The sequence below is a fragment of the Archocentrus centrarchus genome, chromosome 23 (assembly GCF_007364275.1).
Source record: "Archocentrus centrarchus isolate MPI-CPG fArcCen1 chromosome 23, fArcCen1, whole genome shotgun sequence".
Classification (NCBI taxonomy): domain Eukaryota; kingdom Metazoa; phylum Chordata; class Actinopteri; order Cichliformes; family Cichlidae; genus Archocentrus; species Archocentrus centrarchus.
This window is the reverse complement of record NC_044368.1, coordinates 140,747-159,909: the sequence shown is the minus strand read 5'-3', so window position 1 is coordinate 159,909 and position 19,163 is coordinate 140,747. Positions and strand designations below refer to the sequence as shown.

The window sequence follows — 19,163 nt, the reverse complement described above, 5'->3', positions numbered from 1 at the left end:
AACGCTGTTCTTTTGAACACTGGAACGGCCCATTTTTCTCAGGTTTTCAGTGAGAAATTCATGTACATGTATTGGCTTCATCCTTAAATAAGGGCCACCTGATTGACACCTGTTTTTCACAGAATGAATGACCTCACTGATTGGACTCTACACTGCTATTTTTTTGAACATCCCTCTTTCAATTAATAATTCAATTACACAGACTCAGCAGCATGCATCTCATCAATGTTGGGTCTGTTGGTTTTCTATGACTCTACTACACCTACTGGTAAATTGTTTGCCATGTAGTAATATGATGTCTACCAAAAATATTGATTGATCTGGTTAGTCATATTGGACTATTATTTTGAACACAACTGTACATTTTATGTGGCAGGCTAGACCCTCCCATTTTGATTGACGCCTCGTTAGGCCAATCATGTAACTGGCCGTACCAAAATCACCTGTAAAAAAGCTATGTGACGCCCTCTGGTTATTATTGGCCCAGTTAACAGGTTAATGTCTGTCTGCTCGATACAAAATATCCCAATTAAAAAGCAAAGAGAGATTAACTAATTGTGTTTCATGTTATTCTGCTCAATTTCAACACAACACAGCTTGACATATATATCTATAGAGAGAGAGAGAGATAGATATATAATGTTTTTTGTCATAGTACAGCAAGAATTTAAAACTTTCACACCTGCACCTGACTCAGCTGTGTCACCTGAGATAAAGTGAATAAATCTGCTCCCTGCTGCCTCTTATGGTAGTAAATCAGACAGCCACAGAGAGGCAGTCATGAGTCAGCTCAGATAAAGGGAGCTCTTCTAAAATAAACTTGTCTGTTCGTGTCATGGCAGCAAAAAAAAAAAAAAACATCCAAAAACTTTTAAACAACAAAGAAATCCTCATGAACCAGTCCAGGGACCAGCAAGAACCAGTACAAAGAAATCTACTCCTGTTCTGGTCTCTGAAGTTTAGGTATACTTACGTCAGGGTGAAATTTTCCTGGTGTGAAACTCGCAATTAACTAGAGAGATGAATTAGTGAAGCTGTCCTGCAGCTCCTCACTTCACGCTGCACAGATTAAACTTTGATTTAACGTAACAGCAGCTTTAAAAAATTGGTGCATCAGAGGGAGAACGGTTAGGGTTAGTTACCAATCCTACTGTTACTGTGAGTTGGTGGTTTGCAGAGTTCCAGGTTCTCACATTTCTCCTCAGAGAACATAAAGAAAGCTTCTCTAGAATTAGACTTGAAGATGTTAATGTGACTTTGGACTGCAGTGTGCCGGATTGATGTCTGACTCTTAGTAAGTTGTCCAGGTGTGGCTGAAGGTACATCAGGATGCCACAGAGACTGTTGCCCACAGAAGGCTGAGAGTCAGTCTTTCCTTTGACTTTAAGAAATCCCTGTAGCCTCACACGGAATGCTGGGAAATGGCAGCAGGAACACTAACATCATTTAAACTTGGACAAGATGTGATAACTTATGTTCTTCTGCACATCCTGCAGGTCAGCTCTCACAGGTTTATAAGGAAGAAGTTTGAATAAAGCAGCTCTTCATTGGACAATTAATCCGGAGATCATATATGTTTATTACAGTGTCCGTTCATTTCAATTCTCCTTCAGCTGCCTCTCTGATCTGAACTGTCTGCAAAGGGAAACCAGGGTTTATCAGGGTTATTTTGGTCACTCAGCCCTTTGTCAGGTCTGCTCATTCATGACGGGTTAATCTGTGTTTCACATGGTAAAGCTGTGTGGATAATTACTAAAACTTGTCTCAAAGATGTCGACTTCAGTGTGATGTAAGGGTGAGTGAGACGTGGAGAAACTGCAACTTATCAGAAACGCATATCAGTTTCAGTCAGACCATCTCAAAGTCCAGACCACATCCTGGAACTCACTGAAGTGTTCTTCCTGTTATCGGGCCTTAGAGAGCACGGGAACGTTTAAATAGTTTCTGTCAGGAAGGTTTCTCACTGAGTGACATGACCTGGAAGTTTCTGCCTGGCAGCTGGAATCAGAGCTTTATTCTCTTCATTTTCCCTTTCATGCATTAACCTGCTGAAATGATACTTCAGCACTCAGAGCTGAACTCTGAACATCACACTGCTGGAAGAGCATCTGCTTCTTGTCCAGGTGCTGCTGCATGGAGATGTTAATGGAAAGTTTAAGGTTCTGTATAATTCTGTTTGCATTAGTAATGTCTTATTGTATTGCAGCCTTTAAGATTATCATGGATTAACTATCAGGGACTAGAAAGAGAGAGCAGATTTCTCCCATATTGGCTTCTCTTCATTGGCTCCCTGTTAAATCTACAATAGAATTTAAAATCCTTCTCCTCACCAACAAGGTCTTGAATAATCAGGCCCCATCTTATCTCAAAGACCTCATAGTACCATATCACCCCAACAGTGCACTTTGCTCTCAGACTGCTGGCTTCCTTGTGGTTCCTCGGATACTTAAGAGTAGAATGGGAGGCAGAGCCTTCAGCTTTCAGGCCCCTCTTCTGTGGAACCAGCTCCCAGCTTGGATTCAGGAGACAGACACCCTCTCTATTTTTAAGATTAGGCTTAAAACTTTCCTTTATGATCAAGTTTATAGTTAGGGCTGGATCAGGTGACCCTGAACCATCCCTTAGCTAAGCTGCAATAGGCGTAGACTACTGGGGGGTTCCCATGATGCACTGAGAGTTTCTTTTCATTCACCTTATTTACTCTGTTTATACCCCACTCTGTATTTAATCATTAGTTATTATTAATCTCTGTCTCTCCCCTCTCAACAGATGACCCCCCCTCCCTGAGCCTGGTTCTGATGGAGGTTTCTTCCTGTTAAAAGGGAGTTTTTCCTTCCCACTGTCACCAAGTGCTGCTCATAGGGGGTCGTTTTGACTGTTGGGTTTTCTCTGTATTATTGTAGGGTCTTTACCCATAATACAAAGCGCCTTGAGCTGACTGTTGGGATTTGATGCTATATAAATAAAATTGAAAAGATTATTTTTTTATGCATTAATGTTGCAGAAGAAATCAAGACTCATCAGCGAAGGCAACATTTTTTTCAGTCTTTCACTGTGCAATTTTGTTGAGTCCATGGGATTTGCAGCCTCATTTTCCTGTTCTTAGTTGACAAGAGTTTCACCCAGTGCAATCTTCTGCTGCTGTAGCCCATCTGCTTCAAAGTTTGTGGTGTGGTGCATTCAGAGATGCTCTTCTGCATATCTTACTGTCGCCTTCCTGTCGGCTCAAAGTAGGTTGGCCATTCTCCTCTGACCTCTAATATCAACAAGGTGGGATAGTTTGTGTTTTGTACCATTCTCTGTAAACCCTAGAGATGTTTTTGTGGAAAAGCCCAGCATGTCTGACAACTGTGTCACATTCAGAGTCACTTAAATCACCTTTTTTCACCATTTTGAAGCTCGATTTGAACGTCAGCAAGTCATGACCATGTTTATATGTGTAAATGCACAAATGGTTTGAGTTTCTGCCTCAAACCATTTGTTTTTCCTTCCCACTGTTACCAACTGCTTGCTCATAGGGGGTCATTGGATTGTTGGGGTTTTCTCTGTATTACTATAGGGTTTTTACCTTACAGTATAAAGTGTCTTGAGGTGACTCTTGTGATTTTGGGCTATATAAATAAAACTGAACTAAATTCATGTTTACTTTGGATCAGCTGGGAATTTTACTACTACAGTCACAGAAATCCTAAACAAAGTGGAGGAAAGGAATTCAACTGGATAATTTTTACAGCTGGAACAGAAGAAAATAAGACTTTATTTATAGGTTATGGAACAGATTTACTAACTGAGGTAAATTATTGTGATGTCACAATCACAGGGTGATCTAACAGTGTGCTACAGTGTACATACAAAGACCAGCCGGTTCACTTCAGTAACGTATTTTTCAAGACTGAAATGATTAAATATTGTATTCTTATTATTTAGTCTTTAAGATGTTGGTAAATAATCACAAACCACAATCACAGCCTGAGAAAAAATAAATCAGACACCTGGCAGGTTTTCCACTCAGTAATCAATATATCAGCTCACTGATTTAGTACACTTAATGAACTGGTGTCTTTTCAGAATAATTATTTACACAGGATTCTTTTCATGATGGTTCAGTTTTTACTTTTTCAGACCTGAAACATCCAGTGTCTGAACCTCAAAGGACTGCTGGACCTTTGTCACCTGGTTTAAAAAAAAAAAAAGCTGCTGGGAGAATACTGCAGTGGCTTTTATTGAAATCTTAACAAATGGAGAGAAAACTCCCTCAAATGGTGTCTGGCAGAAAAATAAAAACAGGAAATAAACCTGCAGGCCACACCAGGTGGAGATGAATGAAGAGCTTTATATCACCTGCATCAACAGTCTGAAATCATCTTAGGGTGGGACACTGAACTGCTTTAGAGTTTAACCAAAGTTAATCTGATTATTGATGACCAATCAGGTCAAACACTGTTCTGGGAACAATCAGCAAACCTGAGCCCAGAACAGTAACGGTTAAAGGAGCAGGTCTAAACAGAAAGCCTGATTTACAAAACATCCATATAAAAGTACAAAAGGCAAAAAGATTTATAAACACACACACCTACACCTGCAGGTAGTGTTCTCATTCAACTCCTGTACACCACCTGGAAACCTGCAGATCTCAAACAGTTTCTTTCATTCAGGCTTTTCCATTTTCAGTGGGAGGTAGCGTACAGTAAGCAGGTCCCTGGATGCTTTAGGGGACATTGGGGGTCCAGGGCCCCTGGATGTTTTGGCTCTGCAGGAGCCTCTGCAGCTCTTTAAACTGCGTCACTGTCTGATCCTTCACATCAGGGTTTGAGATCTGCAGCCGGATGCTGTCCGTCGACCAGCTCAGCTCTCCAGAGAACATCTCTGTCAGGATCCGGGCCACCACAGGAATCACCTGAGGACAAGAAAAACCACTGTGATACATGAGACGTGCACAGGGGTGCTCCAGGTTCTCACGGTTACTGCCAAAACATTTTTTAACTGCTGAAAGACTTCTTCTGGACTTTGTGAAGGTAAAAAATGGAAAATAATGATGCAGTTGGAGATCACTGACTCTGGTGAAGATGATAGCCGAGCGGACAGAAACACACTTACTCCACCTGAGAAGGCAGATGGGTTTTGTTGTGCACAGGTTCAGAATGTTGGATGTTGTGGGCGCCGTAAACATGAAGTGGTCAGGAGGTTTGAAGGTAATCTGAGCCTCTGTCCCATACTAGGGATGCGCCGATCCGATATTCAGTATCGGTCCGATACTGGCCTAAATTACTGGATCGGATATCGGAAAGAAATTAAAAAATGTAATCCGATACATTAAAGAACGTTTCGCTCACATTAGCTGCATTACTCTCATCGGACTCATCTCAGACGGGGACGAGTCGGCCTACAGGATGGAGGTCAAACGTCTGGCGTCCTGGTGCAGCCACAATAACCTGGTACTGAACGCCCAGAAGACAGTGGAGATTATAGTGGACTTTAGGAAGCACACAGCCCCTCTACCCTCCATCATCCTGACTGACACCCCCATCACCACAGTGGACTCTTCTCGCTTCCTGGGAACTACCATCACCCAGGACCTCAAGTGGGAGCCCACCATCACCTCTGTCATCAAAAAGGCCCAGCAGAGGATGTACTTCCTGCGGCAGTTGAAGAAATTCAACTTGCCAGCAAGGACCATGGTGCAGTTCTATACTGCCATCATTGAGTCCATCCTCACCTCCTCCATCACTGTGTGGTACGTTGGAGCCACCACTAGGGACAAACAGAGACTACAGCGCGTTGTGCACTCTGCTGAGAAGGTGATTGGCTGTAACCTCCCATCTCTCCAGGACCTGTACACCTCCAGGACACTGGGGCGTGCAGGTCGGATCACAGCCGACCACTCTCACCCTGGGCACAGACTTTTTGACCCTCTCCCCTCAGGCAGGAGGCTACGGTCCATACGGACCAGAACCTCCCGCCATAAGAACAGTTTCTTCCCCTCTGCTGTTGGACTCATGAACAATTACCCTAAGACTGTTACCACCACCCTCCACAAACGCTGATGACCCTATGTCTATGCACCTGTCTGATTGCACTGATGTACATATTAGTGGAATATAGTCTACATTCTTTTATCTTTTAATTAGTCTCTGCACTGTATATTTTGTAATTTTGTAATATTGTGTCATAGTTATAGCTTTAATATCTCTGTATATTTGCAATTTGTATACTTGTATATTGTCTTATAGTTTTTATACTTATTTGTTTTTTCTGTAAGCACGAAGTACCGCAGCAATTTCCTAATGCTGTGAACCTGTTCACCCATATGGCAATAAAAACCTTCTGATTCTGATTACAGGGCTCGGTCGTCTTCTTCTTCTTGTGGGTTTGCGGTTGACCAAACCAGCTTAGAGCTGCATTACCGCCACCTACTGGAATGGAGTGGATCAGGAGTTAGAAAACAACCTCCTCAGATGCTCCGTCGCTGCGACGGATTCCCTTTGACACTGAGCGATCATCGCTGACATGTTTTTCCGCCTCCACCGCTCTCTGCGTGTTTGTGTGTTGTGCTCGCGGTGCTGAGAATCAGCTGTTATTTTTTTTTCTCTACTTCAGCTCCCGGACATACTGCTAGCGAGCGCAGCTATTAGCACTGGTGACCGTCCGGTACCGGAAGGACCCCTTCCCCGTCAAAATATTTTTGATACTTTAATCCCTGATTAGTGACTAAATATAGACCTGCAGTAGAAACGTATTTAGGAGAATGCTTGTAAATATAAAGCATTACAAGATTGCGCTCACGCTAGTTTTTCACGTGAACACTGATGACGCAACAGCAGCAGTCAGCTGATTTACGTGCAGTCTGTCTGCAGGAGCGGAAAGAGGCGGAGCCGGTGAGCTCAGATGGAGCGGAAGGAAATGTTTTTCTAGTGTCCAAAAGAAGCCTTTTCGTCCCTGTAACCTCCATTAAACCTTTACTGGGAAACAGCTGGAGATCCTTCATCAACCACCTGATCAGTAAGTGAAGAAAAGAGAACTTTGTAGCTGCTCCATTCACCCTGTTTGTTTCACACAGGGAAAAACTGCAGCTAAAATATGCAGATGAACTGTTAATATGAAAAAAAGTATTTCTTATCGAGTTACTTGGGTAATCAATATAAATAGAATACACAATTGCTAAAATAGTCGATAGCTGCAGCCCTAATGAAATTTGCAACATGCTTCTCACACAGAAGCAACAGGATTCAGGTGATAGTTATTGTTGTAAGTAAGTAAAGTTTATTTATATAGTGTTTTTCACAGACAGAAAAGCGCTGTACAATAATTAAAACACAATATCAGACCCCCACCCCCCACCCCCAGAAAACACTATGTTAAAAACATAACATTACCATATTAAAAGAAAAAGAATAAAAATAAAGTCAGAAACCAGAAAGCCTGGTTAAACAGAAAAGTTTTCAACTTTTTTTAAATGATGCCACAGAGTCAGCTAAATGGAGCTGGAGTGGTGAACAGTTCCAGATCTTTGGTGCCACTGCCTAAAAAGCTCTGCCCGCCCTGGTCCTTAGTCTTGTATGTGGGACAACTAAAAGACTTTGATTTTGTTGTGTGAGAGACTGTTGACTTCTTTTTTTTTTTTTTTTATGTTTTTAAATGCCTTGATCAATTTTAAATATTGGATTTATATCGGTATCGGCCGATATCCAAATGTAAAATATCGGTATCGGACATAAAAAAGTGGTATCGTCCCATCCCTAGTTAAGAGTACCATTTATTTCAGATGAAAGGAGAGATGGCATCTCAAATGACTAAAGAAGAAACTGGAAGTGCAGTTTGTAGTGTGAAACTTGTGCTCTTGGCTCTGGGGGTTGGTTTGTGTACATCTCAGCTTCAGAGTAAAACTTCCATTTTTTCCTGTTCCACATGTAAAGACCTTCAACAAAAAGAAAAAGTCTGGGTAACACTTCCAGATCAAGTAAATTTTTCTCTAGAGCACTTTTTAAATATTTCTAAGTGTCCCATTAAGCAAAAATGCCAAAGGTAGGATATTGTGGAATAAAATAAGAGTTCCAATGAATGCGTGTCACTTACGCAGATGCCTGTCAGAAAGGATATTCATGTATGTGATTAAGTGTTGAGCTTAGTAGTTAATATTTACAAGTAGATTTTTACAGTAAATAATTGTTCTTCAATGGGTACTTTGTAGCATGTCTGTATTTTATACATAAAGTTTATTTCATTCAGTATTGATAAAGATATCTGACATAGGGAATACAGAAATGAGAGACATTATACAAACGACAGAAAAGTAATCCCTAAATATCCCCCTGCCTTTTGGCAGGCAACACAAAAATTATTCTGTTACAGGTTTAATTGTATTTTCATGTTGTGACATCAGTAATAACATTTATACACATTTGAAGCTCTTCAGAACTGATTCACATCATGAAATTGCACGTGATTGCACCATGAACATTGTCAACATGGGTCTTAAAGTATGATGTCACACCTTCCTCACTTCTTTTCACAGAAGATGACCAGCCCTCAGAAATTACAGCTATAAGCACCAAAGATAGTCCTCCTTCATCATAGCCACAGCTCAAAAGGTCAGTTTATCCAATTCTGATGACTTTCAAGGGTTCCTCTAATCTTTTATATTATCACTGCATGCGTACTATCATTTGGGATGATTTACCTTTGTTTTTGACATATACTCTGATGAAGGACAGCGAGAGAAACAAACGTATAAAAACGTACCAGTCGAGTACAGTTCAATTCAACCAAACACACCACTTCCAAAGGACATGGAGACCTTCTGGTCCTCTAACAGCAAGTGTCTTTCATGAGAAATTAATCTAGTCTAACCTACAAGAAAACACACCAGCAACCAGACAGTATCCAACTGTGCTTAGCCAGGTTACTGATGAAATGACTGGTCTGCCATCAGTGTTCGTGAAGACAAAGAAAATGTGCTTGCCTATCTACAGTCATCACTTGAAGAAGCAGACCTCCGAATACCACTGCATGTGCATGACTCTCTGGAGCAGGTTACAAGACGTGTCATATTGTCAAATGATGCAGATGTCATAATCAGTCTTCTATACCACAGCCCCTTCTTCCAAAATCACAGCATTTAAGAGCATTTGGGTGCAAGCTGGCCAGTACTCCCCATTCTTTACTGCTAGGATGTTATGCAACTAGTAAAGTTGACACAAAGAAGGTAACTTTAAAGGCAGAGCCAGAAAGGTTTCTTGGAAACTCTGGAATGTCATAAACCCCATCAAGTCCAAAATCCAAAATATGGAACACTATTTAAGTGCTATGAAGAGTGATGCCAAAAAGTTTTCTCTGAACTTTGAGGAGAAATCTTTCCTTGCAGCACAGATAGCTTCCACCACAATCTTCCTCCAGCTAGCCAGGGAATTTTGCCTCACTTTCAGCTTTCTATAATGCATGCACTTAGAATACAGCTTGATTTCAGGAATTGCCTATCCCCAAATGGTAAAATGTGGCATTTTGGGGGTAGGGGTGACTTTTGTTCACCTTTTTCCCCATTGTGAAAAAACTAGAGCAGCAAACATAAAAATAAAAGTTTTTCTTTAAACAGGACAGAATTAGCATCACTTTGACCAATTATAGTTACTCTATGAACAAAACTGAATGACTGACAGCTCTTGAAAATTTCATCAACTTTCAAGCTGAAAGTAAATTTTATAAAATTAAAATAGTATACCAGGCACGGTGGTGTGGTGGTTAGCACTGCTGCCTCACAGCTAGGAGAACAGCTTGAAGGTCTGGGTTTGAATCCACCATGGCCAAGGACTTTTTGTGTGGAGTTTGCAGGTTCTCCCCATGTCTGCGTGGGTTTCCTCTGGGTACTCCGGTTTCCTCCCACAGTCCAAAGGCATGCAATTACTGGGATTAGGTTAATTGTTGATTCTAAATTGCCCATGTGTGTGAATAGTTGTCTGTCTCTCTGTGTTAGTGACCTGTACAGGGTGTACCCTGCCTCTCACCCCATGACAGCTGGGATAGGCTCCAGCCCCCCGTGACCCTGAACAGGATAAGTGGAAGAGAATGCATGGAAAATAGTATACCATCATTTCATGATGTGAATTGGTTCTGAAGAGTTTCAAATGTGTATAAGTTTTATTACTGATATCACAACAGAAAAATACAATCAATAACCCTATTACAGTATCATTTTTTATTTTAATTGACAAATTCCTACCTTGGCCATTTTTGACTAATGGGACACTTGGAAATATAAAAAAGTGCTCTACAGAAAAAAAAAATTGAAAATTTTTTTTGAAGGTCTTCACATGTGGAACAAGAAAAAATAAAGTATTGCTCTAGAGCTGAGATGTACATGAATCATCCCCAGAGCCTACATTTCTAGAATAAGCTTAGCATAGCTATTAGTATAGCTCTGCTTCTCCTGTCCCTCCTGCACTTTCCTGCTGTGTTACTCCTCGGCCTCCTTTAGCAGTAATGGTACTTGTAATAAATGTAGCCTGTTTGTAGCTTTGGAATTAGAGACTTGGCTCCGCACCCTGGAAAATCCTGTAGCTAGCCAGGCCCCTGTAGTTGGTGCCTGTTGGGGATTATTTTTCACTCAATGAATAAAATAACAAATGTTTAAAAGGAAACTCCAGTAAATTAATTAATTAACAGTGGATCAACCAAATAATAAACAATTAAATAATACATTAGACAGAGAGCAACAGATAGAAAGTGCCTGACTAACTTCTCAGTCTCAGTGCATCTTATCTTGGAGGTTCAGCCACAGTATGTACAATTAAAACATCACCAACATCACCAGGTTCTGTTATTAATCTGGACAAGATTGCTCTGTATTGATTAAATTGAAACATCAGGGAAGAAGATGTGCTTTATGGCTTTATCGCTAATAAGAGGAATCTGAGTCATGAAAAACCAGCTTGGACAAGTCCAAATGACGAAGGCCAACTCACAGCGCCCAAACTCTGTTTACATGTAGATAGTGGCAATATAAAAATGTTATGGTTAATGAAGAACAGGGGCTCAGGAAGGGAGAGAGACAGAGCACACACACAGACCTCTCTCTTCCTTAACCCTGAGTGCCACATGCGCATGTGTGTTATATCTTCTGCTAAGGAGGAAGTGTAGTCCAAAACAGAAGCCCCCCGTACACCACCAACTCGTTCACGTCTCTAACCGTTTTTCCCCACTCTGAACCACACCCGCAGAGGAACAAACTCTGGTTAGTGATGACTCTGTTTTGAGAAACGTGAAGCTAGCAACACCAGCAACCATAGTCGAATGTCTTCCAGGGGAAATTTGAAACTGCTGGCTAAGGCTAAACCTAGAGTTGGGTTAGGGTTTGGACCAGGGGTGATATGTTTAGCCACATATTCACCTTGACTTGCTCGCTGTCTGAGTGGTGTCCGAAAAAACAATGTAGGCTTTATGGATAATTAGGAAAGTTTCTGTGGAAAACCTGGTCTTGTTAGGAGAGATGGCATCTATCCACTTTAGAGGATGCTATAGGTATTAAAGGTACTGCACTGCAGTGGTTTGAGTCATATTTATCTCATAGACTCCAATTTGTTCATGTAAATGGGGAGTCTTCTTCACACACTAAGGTTAATTAAGGACTTCCACAGGGTTCTGCGCTAGGACCAATTCTATTTATACTATACATGCTTCCCTTAGGCAGTATTATTAGAATGCACACCATACATTTTTATTGTTATGCAGATGATACTTAGCTTTATCCATCCATAAAGCCAGATGACGCACATCAATTAGTTAAACTGCAGGAATGCCTTAAAGACATTAAGGCCTGGATGACCTCTAATTTTTCTCCCTTAGTTATGGTTCAGTAGGGCTAGGCTGCTGGTGGGGGTGGGGGGTTCCCATGATGCACCGAGTGTTTCTTCTTCATTCACCTCTTTTCACTCTGTTTATACCCCACTCTTCATTTAATTATTAGTTATTAATCTCTGGCTCTCTTCCACAGTGTGTATTTTGTCCTGTCTCTCTCCTCTCACCCTCAACTGGTTGTTATCCTGACTCCCTGAGCCTGGTTCTGTGCTGGGGTTTCTTCCTCTTAAAGGGGAGTTTTTCCTTCCCACTGTCACCAAATGCGTACTCATGTAACAGTGGTTATGTTGTATCTGATGACACTTGCCATAATAACCGCAACTTGTTATGTGGAGGTTTACTGGCTGAATCTATGACACGAAATGTGGCCAGCTCATGAGAGACGAGCCTGAGGTAGGTTGTAGCGCACAGCAGTGTACATGATTATTAAGTATTGACATCTGTCTAGCCATTATATGAAGCGTATGACCACTATAGATGATGTAACTGCTAATAAGAAGACCTTAAGTGGATTGCAGTTGTAGAGTGCTATAACAATCATATGATAGCATGATGCACTGGCTAGGCTAGCTGGCAAACTTCTGTGCTGCTATAATGTACTGTTCTTTTGTAGTGTGCTGTGCTTGAGCTGCCCCATACTGAGCCAACCTGCCTGACCAGTAAATATTCTGTTCTTATCCAGATAATAAAAGGGTCACATCTTAAAGATAAACAAGCCTTCGTCTATCATTACTAAACAACGCAAAGAGGTTTATTTGGACCAGCCAGTTACAGTGTAATTGAGCCTGGTTACACTCATAGTGGGCCATTTTGACTGTTTGGTTTTCTCTGTATTGTTGTTGTTTTTTAACCTTATAATATAAAGCAAATTTAGGTGATTGTTGTGATTTGGCACTATATAAACAAAACTAAACTGAAAAGAAGCATTTTGGGATGAGAACTTCAAACAGTACTCTGATCATGTCCAAAGCAGGAAAACCTTCCAAAAGCTGAGAGAATGAGACCAATAAGCTCATTCTGATGTGTTAGATACAGTGTTTGAGCTTTAGAGCTCTTCATTTTCTCATTTTTTCTTTTTTAATCTTTACTGTAATAATTCAATCTTTAAAAAAAATCATCATGCTCATTAATGAACAGTGGGTTTGTTTAAGCCCTGCCTCCTGACCTGAACCATGATGAGTTTCTTCTCTTTGGGCTTCTTGTCGGGCCAGTCCTCCCCAAAGCAGAAGTAAATCTCAAAAGGTGGAGGGTTTGGAGCCTCACCTTTCTGGAACAGGATCAACCCTGCAGACAAAAGCATGTTGTTAGAACATGTCAGGTTGGACTCGAACAAACCTGTGGACAAAACTCACCCTGGAGGAAGTCGTTGAGGCTGAACACCTTGATCTTCTTCTCCCTCTCCATCGGGTTTGGTGGTCCCTGTTCAGGTATGCCCGGTCCAGACCAGAACACCTTACACTGGCAGAGGCGGATGGCATATATGTCCTGCTCCCAGATCTCCAGGATCAGACCTCGGTCCATCACGTCCAGCAGGGCATCGGTGTAGAAGAGCTGCTTCTCGTTCTGGATGTCTGATGTTCCTGGGAACAGGACCTGCTGTAGGCTGACCGGCCCGAACAAGTCCACCTGCTCTGGGGTCGGTTCCAGGTGTCCGTAATACAGCCGGCAGCCCTGGGGGTTACTGACGGTCAGAGAGCCCATCGTACGGCCCCGGTACTGGAACTTCAGGTCCAAATCTGTTACTACAGCAACACAAGGGAGTCAACCATTACTATGGTAACATAAAGGGGACTTTTGTGTATGTGTTACTATGGTAACCATATTATTATGATGGTGACAGCAGGGGGCACCGCTCTTAAAACACTGAATATTTATCACAGAAAACATTAAAACACGGTAATGAGATGCCTGAACCTGAATCGCTTTATTTGATCCCTCTGTGATAATAAAAGTATCTGATGCTCACACTGAATCGTGTTTAACCACTGACCCTGCCACACCCTCACCTGCTTCTCTGCAAGCAGGTGACATCCAGGTGAAGCTTCAGAGTATTTCTCGTGTTCACCATGATATTTACTTTCAGACAGTTCAGATTTCCTATGGGTTCACCTGTCTGACAGGTCAAAGAGCTGAACCGAGTGACTCCGTGAAGGTAAAGCCTGAACTCTGAAACTTTTAGAAACACCTTCAGTTGTGGCACCGTGGTGTTAAAACGTGACGTCAAAGCATCGAATTCCCAATGAACTGCCTGACCTGGGCTGCATCTGGCAGCATTTTAACCCTGAATCTATGACACGAATCCCGTCTTAGAAGTCAGACTCACGTGGGACGCTGCTCAGCAGGTCGTACTTGCAAGATTGGTTGTTCTGAGGGTCTGTCTGGCCTGCCATGCTGCTGGCCTCCATTGGGGCCTGCTCCGGTTGAGCTGCTGCAGCGTTGAGATCCTGAAGTCCATTACGGAGGAAGTGGGCCTGACCCTGGATGTCAGAGGTCATGGTGATGTCAGGAAGCAGAGGCACTGGGATGATGTGTGGTGGTCCAAATGTCCCGTTGGTGGATAATGCAAACTGGTTCACCTCTGAATGAGTCGGGAAGGAGGAGAAGGGGGTGGGATCGCCCATCCTGGGGTCTGAGGAGACATGACATTATCAGATGAAATCATGAAATCAATGGAGATGCTGAGCTGAAGGTGTACTTACTGATAGTAAGGTCCATCAGATTGGGCATCTGAAAGGGTTAAAGTGTTTTGGTCAGTCAGGTGAAAACATGTCAGACTGTTTAGATCACATGATCTTTCTCACCTCCTCTTCATCATCCTCGCCACCATCTGAAACACAGAACAGGCAACATCACTTCCTGTCACCATCACACATCAGGTAAAAACAGCTGAAAGTCTCAGGGGTGGCATCAGAAGATAAAACTTCCAGGACAACACTGAAGTGTGACATCAGAGAACCACAGGTGAAGCCATATACGTGAATCTCACCTGTGCTCCCGGGGTGCTCGCACACTTCGTAGATCTTGTACGGTTGGACCGGTGTCTCTTTGGTGCCATCGTACTTCAGCTGAAATTCACGGCTTTTGTTCAGAGCACAGCGAAGGTTCGCCTTCCACTTAGCAGGGTCGGGTTCATCCACGCCCTCCTGGTACTTCCCTGTCTCCAGAGCCCACGCCTGCAAGACACAGAGCAGGGCAACACTCACACCTGAACAGTTAGGACTCACCTGCTGTGAGCATTTTACCTGTGGACTTCCTGTGAGACAGTTGAAAGACATTTAACCTATTCAGTTTGTTCCCTATGGCCACGCTAGCAGCTTCCCTTTTTTTCAGTTCAATTCAGTTTTATTTATATGGCCCAAAATCACAAGTCGCCTCAAGGTGCTTAAATTCCAGTGTTTATTCTAAATTAAGCTAATCAACATGAAGAAAAACCTTTCACACTCAGACACAAAAAAAGAAGAAGCAGTCAGCAGTGAAGGAGGAAGTGACATCAGCATCGGTGTTCAAACTGAAGTTATTCAGAAGCTGTGAAACAAAACTTGGTGGAAGGAGGAAGTCACGTGTGTACTTCCTCTTCACATGTGGAACCCATTTTACCATTTCTTGTTTATACTTTTTTACTGTTTTACTTTGTTTTTATTTCTTTTAGTTGTTTTTGTTTATGTGTCTGAAAATCTGTCTGTGTGAAACAGAGAAACTTCATGAAGAAAGTTAAACAAATTTTCCTGATTTTAATTCTCAAAAACTTTAATACTCTTAACTGAGCGTCACATGAGCACATCAGGCGGTACATTAGAGGTCAGAGGTCAAGTTGTAAAGGGTTAATCTGACCTTGAAGATGGTGTTTTCCTCGTCTGACACAGGTGTGTGGCGTGTCGCGTGTTTCCAGGGGATCTGAAAGAGGCGGTGATCCGGACTGAGCCACTGCAGACCCGCATACCTGCCACTGTTCACCTGAGCTAGCAGCCAGGGCTTCAGGCGGATGCGCCGGGGCTGGGCGCTCATGGCTGGGAGGACTGGGAGCTGTGGGAGAGCAGAGCAGGGCGGGATAATCATTTATTCTGCTTGAATTTAAAGACAAAAATGTGACGACAGGAAACTCAGAGCCCAACAAGCACAAAGGGCACCAGTCTACAGAATCTACTCCCTCAGTCTGACTCTCTGAACGGTTTCAAGATCTGATGTAAAAACTTAAGTATCAATAAGTTGTTGATTATTGATTTCAGACGCCGCACGGGTTCACGAGCTCCAAGACGTGACTGCGTGTGCGCGCTGCGCGGATGGACTCACCTGGGCCGGGTCAGGTCCAGGTTATGACTCTGCGCTCTGTTTTTTTCTCCCCTGCAGCGTCACAGTGACGTCAGCAAATAAGCAAGCAAACAAACAAACAAAGAGCGGCGGAGGTCTGAAGGTCCGGCGAAAAGTGCGGAGACAAACCCGTTTTCAGTCGATCACATGACGTCAAGGCAACGTGAGGGAAAACTACTTCCGGTGGGAGTCCGGCTGCCGACAAAATAAAGGCTTCACACAAAAGGGATAAAATTTTTGAAAACATTTGCTCAGTAATCAGTCAATAACCCTTTAAGTTATTAATGTACTTTTCTTCTAATAAACATGATTTTAATCTGCAATCTGAATGAAAATGTGTTTTTTATTTAGTTTGGAGATAAAGAGGAAGAAGATTTTTAAAAAGGCCTCAGATTCAAATAAAAGAAACAACAAATGAATACATAAATAAAAAGTCATAACTTAATAATCTCTGATGCACATTTGCTTTTGTTTATTCTTGTTAAATATCCATCCATCAACAGTTAGCCTAACCCATGAATGTGTTTGGGCCATGGGAGGAAGCTGAAGAACCCAGAGGAAACCCCTACAGGAACAACTCCACACAAAGAACCTATCTGGATCCTTACCGGTCTGAACTATAAAATGCTTTATTGTGAAGGTCAGTCAGGTGGCTTCCGGTGAGTTGCGTCTCTCTTCAGGTAACTTCATACTTTTTTTTTTTTTTTTTTTTTCAGAAGTCTGCAGGTTCCTCCCTTCCTCCTTCCGGAAACTAAAAACAAGTGCGACTTTTTGTCACAGATAATCAATAATCAATCACAAGTAATCAATTAGAAATAAAACACCAACGAAACAAAGAGTAACAGAACACAAATATGACATACTAATCAGAAAAAAATGGACTGACTGGTTCTTATATAGCACTTTTCTAATCTACTTTGGGCACTCAAAGGACAGTATACAACATGCCTCATTCACCCATTCACACACATTCATACAAGCACTTCTTTCTACGGTTATGTGCTTTCTATCTAACATTCACACATTCATACTCCAACTGCTGCATCAAAGAAGCAACTTTGGGTTCAGTATCTAAGGATACTTTGGCATGTCTGTGTAGGTTCTCAGTCATCCAGGTCACAGTAGTCTCTGGAGCTTGAAAAAAAAAGGCAACTGGACTTCTTGAAGCTTCTTGAAGATGTTTCAACTCTCACCCAAAAGGCTTTTTCAGTTCCCAAACCAAAAGGTGGAGAGACCCAGGTATTTAAACCCAGGTATTTGTCATTGGGATGAACCAGTTTTTGCCTTTGAGTGTAACTAGGTTTGAAGTACATTGGAATGTCATGCTTGGAGAAAATTCTCCTGAGTTTCTCTGACAAGCCTGCCACATAAGGGATGACAATGCTGTTCCTCTTGTCATTCTTACATCACACTGTTACATCACACTGATCTGGATGAAGCTTTAGACACAGAACACACTGATCAATGATCAATGATCGATCATTGGTCATGTTGGAAAAGCTCAGTAATGTAAAAATGTCTGGATCCTGGAGATGATGTGAATGTTTGAGTGATGATGAGGCTGAAATGATTTCAAATGATTTCAAAACTGAACTAAATGGATCACAGAGTGACATCACCAGGAGATGACAGCAGCATCTTCTGGAACACCAGGGTGGCTTCATGGATGGATAAAGCTGCAACTGACTTACATGAATTCATGTAGGAAGTCAGCAAGTTTGAGCGTGAACATTTAAATAAAGCAGAGGTCCTAATATAGAGCCTCATGGTAAATCAGTTTGTATAAATTAAAGTTCACAAAGCACAAAATGATGCCGACAAGAGGCTAAATGTCTGTCATTTCGTGTTCTGACTCCTCCTATTCATCAGCAGTCTCAGGTCCACCTTCATCCAGCAGCAAAGAAAAAGCTGCTTTAACTCCAACCTGTAAACATCTGCAGCTCCATCCTGATAGCATCAAATAAGGCTCACAGCTGGATCACAATCACAAACCAGTGTTTACGTCATGGTCCTGGGTCTTTTTTGCCAGTGTGTTTTGTTTTTGCTTTGTTTTTGTCTGTTCTGGCTTTCTTTTGTTGTGGGGTGTTTAGTGTTGAGTCTGCATCTTTGTTCCCCTGTCTGACTTCCTGTTTTATTTTGATAGTCATCTGGTCCCTGTGTATTGTGTTAAGTTTTGCTTCCCCTTGTCTCTCAGTGTAGTTATGTTCAGCTGTGCTCCTCACCTGTTTCCACTCCCTCATCAGCCCTCTTGTGTATTGAAGTCCTGTGTTTTCTCTGCCTGCTGCAGAGAGGCACACAGCCCCCCCCCCCCCCCCCGCTGTGTGCCTCTCTGAGTGTGGTTTCCAATGTGTTTCAAGTTTATGCTGGCTTCTGTCCAGCCTCCCTGTGTTCAACTCTGTAAATAAAGCTAATTCTAACTTAGCCTCTAGCCTCAGGTGTCCTGCTTTGGAGTCCTCATCCTGCCTGTCACAGCCATTTCATGACAGTTTAAACCATTACATAAATGTTAAAGAATAAATGTAGAATTCAGACCCTTTTCTTGTTGTGGTTGTGTAAACAAAGATCAAACAAAACATTTTATACTCTGTGGCAATCACAGCAGTTATTAATGATTGTCTCTGATCAGCTGCTCCTTGTCCTCCACAGGCTGCTCCTCACTGTGGAGGATGAGCATCACTGGTCCTCTTTATTTATTGCCATGTTTATTGAGGGGGGGGGGGGGGGGGGGCTTGGGCTCTTCAGATTTTTCTTTTAAAACTATTTTCTTTCTTGTTTCTGTTTTTTTTATGAAATTTCCTCCAAACATTTCCGTATACTATTATACATGTTTTTATTCCCATGGATTTAAAATTTCTTCACTTTCAGTTGGACATTTTTCATGTTTTTAACTCTGGTCTCTAAGCTACAAACATAAAATCCTGATTTACTAAAGTCAGGATCTGATTATCAGAAGATTTTAATTTATCTATAGTCAGGAAAGAAACATTATCAATATACATTTTTATTTC

General features: G+C 42.0%; 1 protein-coding gene across 1 annotated transcript; it reads right to left on the bottom strand.

The window, feature by feature from the left end:
- Positions 1–3,724: 3,724 nt before the first annotated feature.
- Positions 3,725–16,325, bottom strand: irf5 (interferon regulatory factor 5). The gene is made up of 9 exons (XM_030720330.1): positions 16,138–16,325; positions 15,679–15,870; positions 14,834–15,020; positions 14,649–14,674; positions 14,547–14,574; positions 14,171–14,476; positions 13,200–13,589; positions 13,013–13,131; positions 3,725–4,897 (listed from the first exon to the last, which is right to left on the bottom strand). Exons 2-9 carry the CDS (start codon positions 15,850–15,852, stop codon positions 4,709–4,711), a joined length of 1,419 nt encoding a protein of 472 aa, XP_030576190.1. The 5' UTR covers positions 15,853–15,870; positions 16,138–16,325; the 3' UTR covers positions 3,725–4,708.
- Positions 16,326–19,163: the final 2,838 nt, after the last annotated feature.

What these genes read in the sequence shown, in the direction of transcription:
- irf5 (XM_030720330.1), bottom strand. Translation starts at nt 15,852, where the DNA reads ATGAGCGCCCAGCCCCGGCGCATCCGCCTGAAGCCCTGGCTGCTAGCT. An exon ending in AGGAAAACACCATCTTCAAG is followed by an intron (nt 15,021 to 15,678) that starts GTCAGATTAACC and finishes TGTGTCTTGCAG; the next exon opens with GCGTGGGCTCTGGAGACAGG. An exon ending in GCGAGGATGATGAAGAGGAG is followed by an intron (nt 14,575 to 14,648) that starts GTGAGAAAGATC and finishes TAACCCTTTCAG; the next exon opens with ATGCCCAATCTGATGGACCT.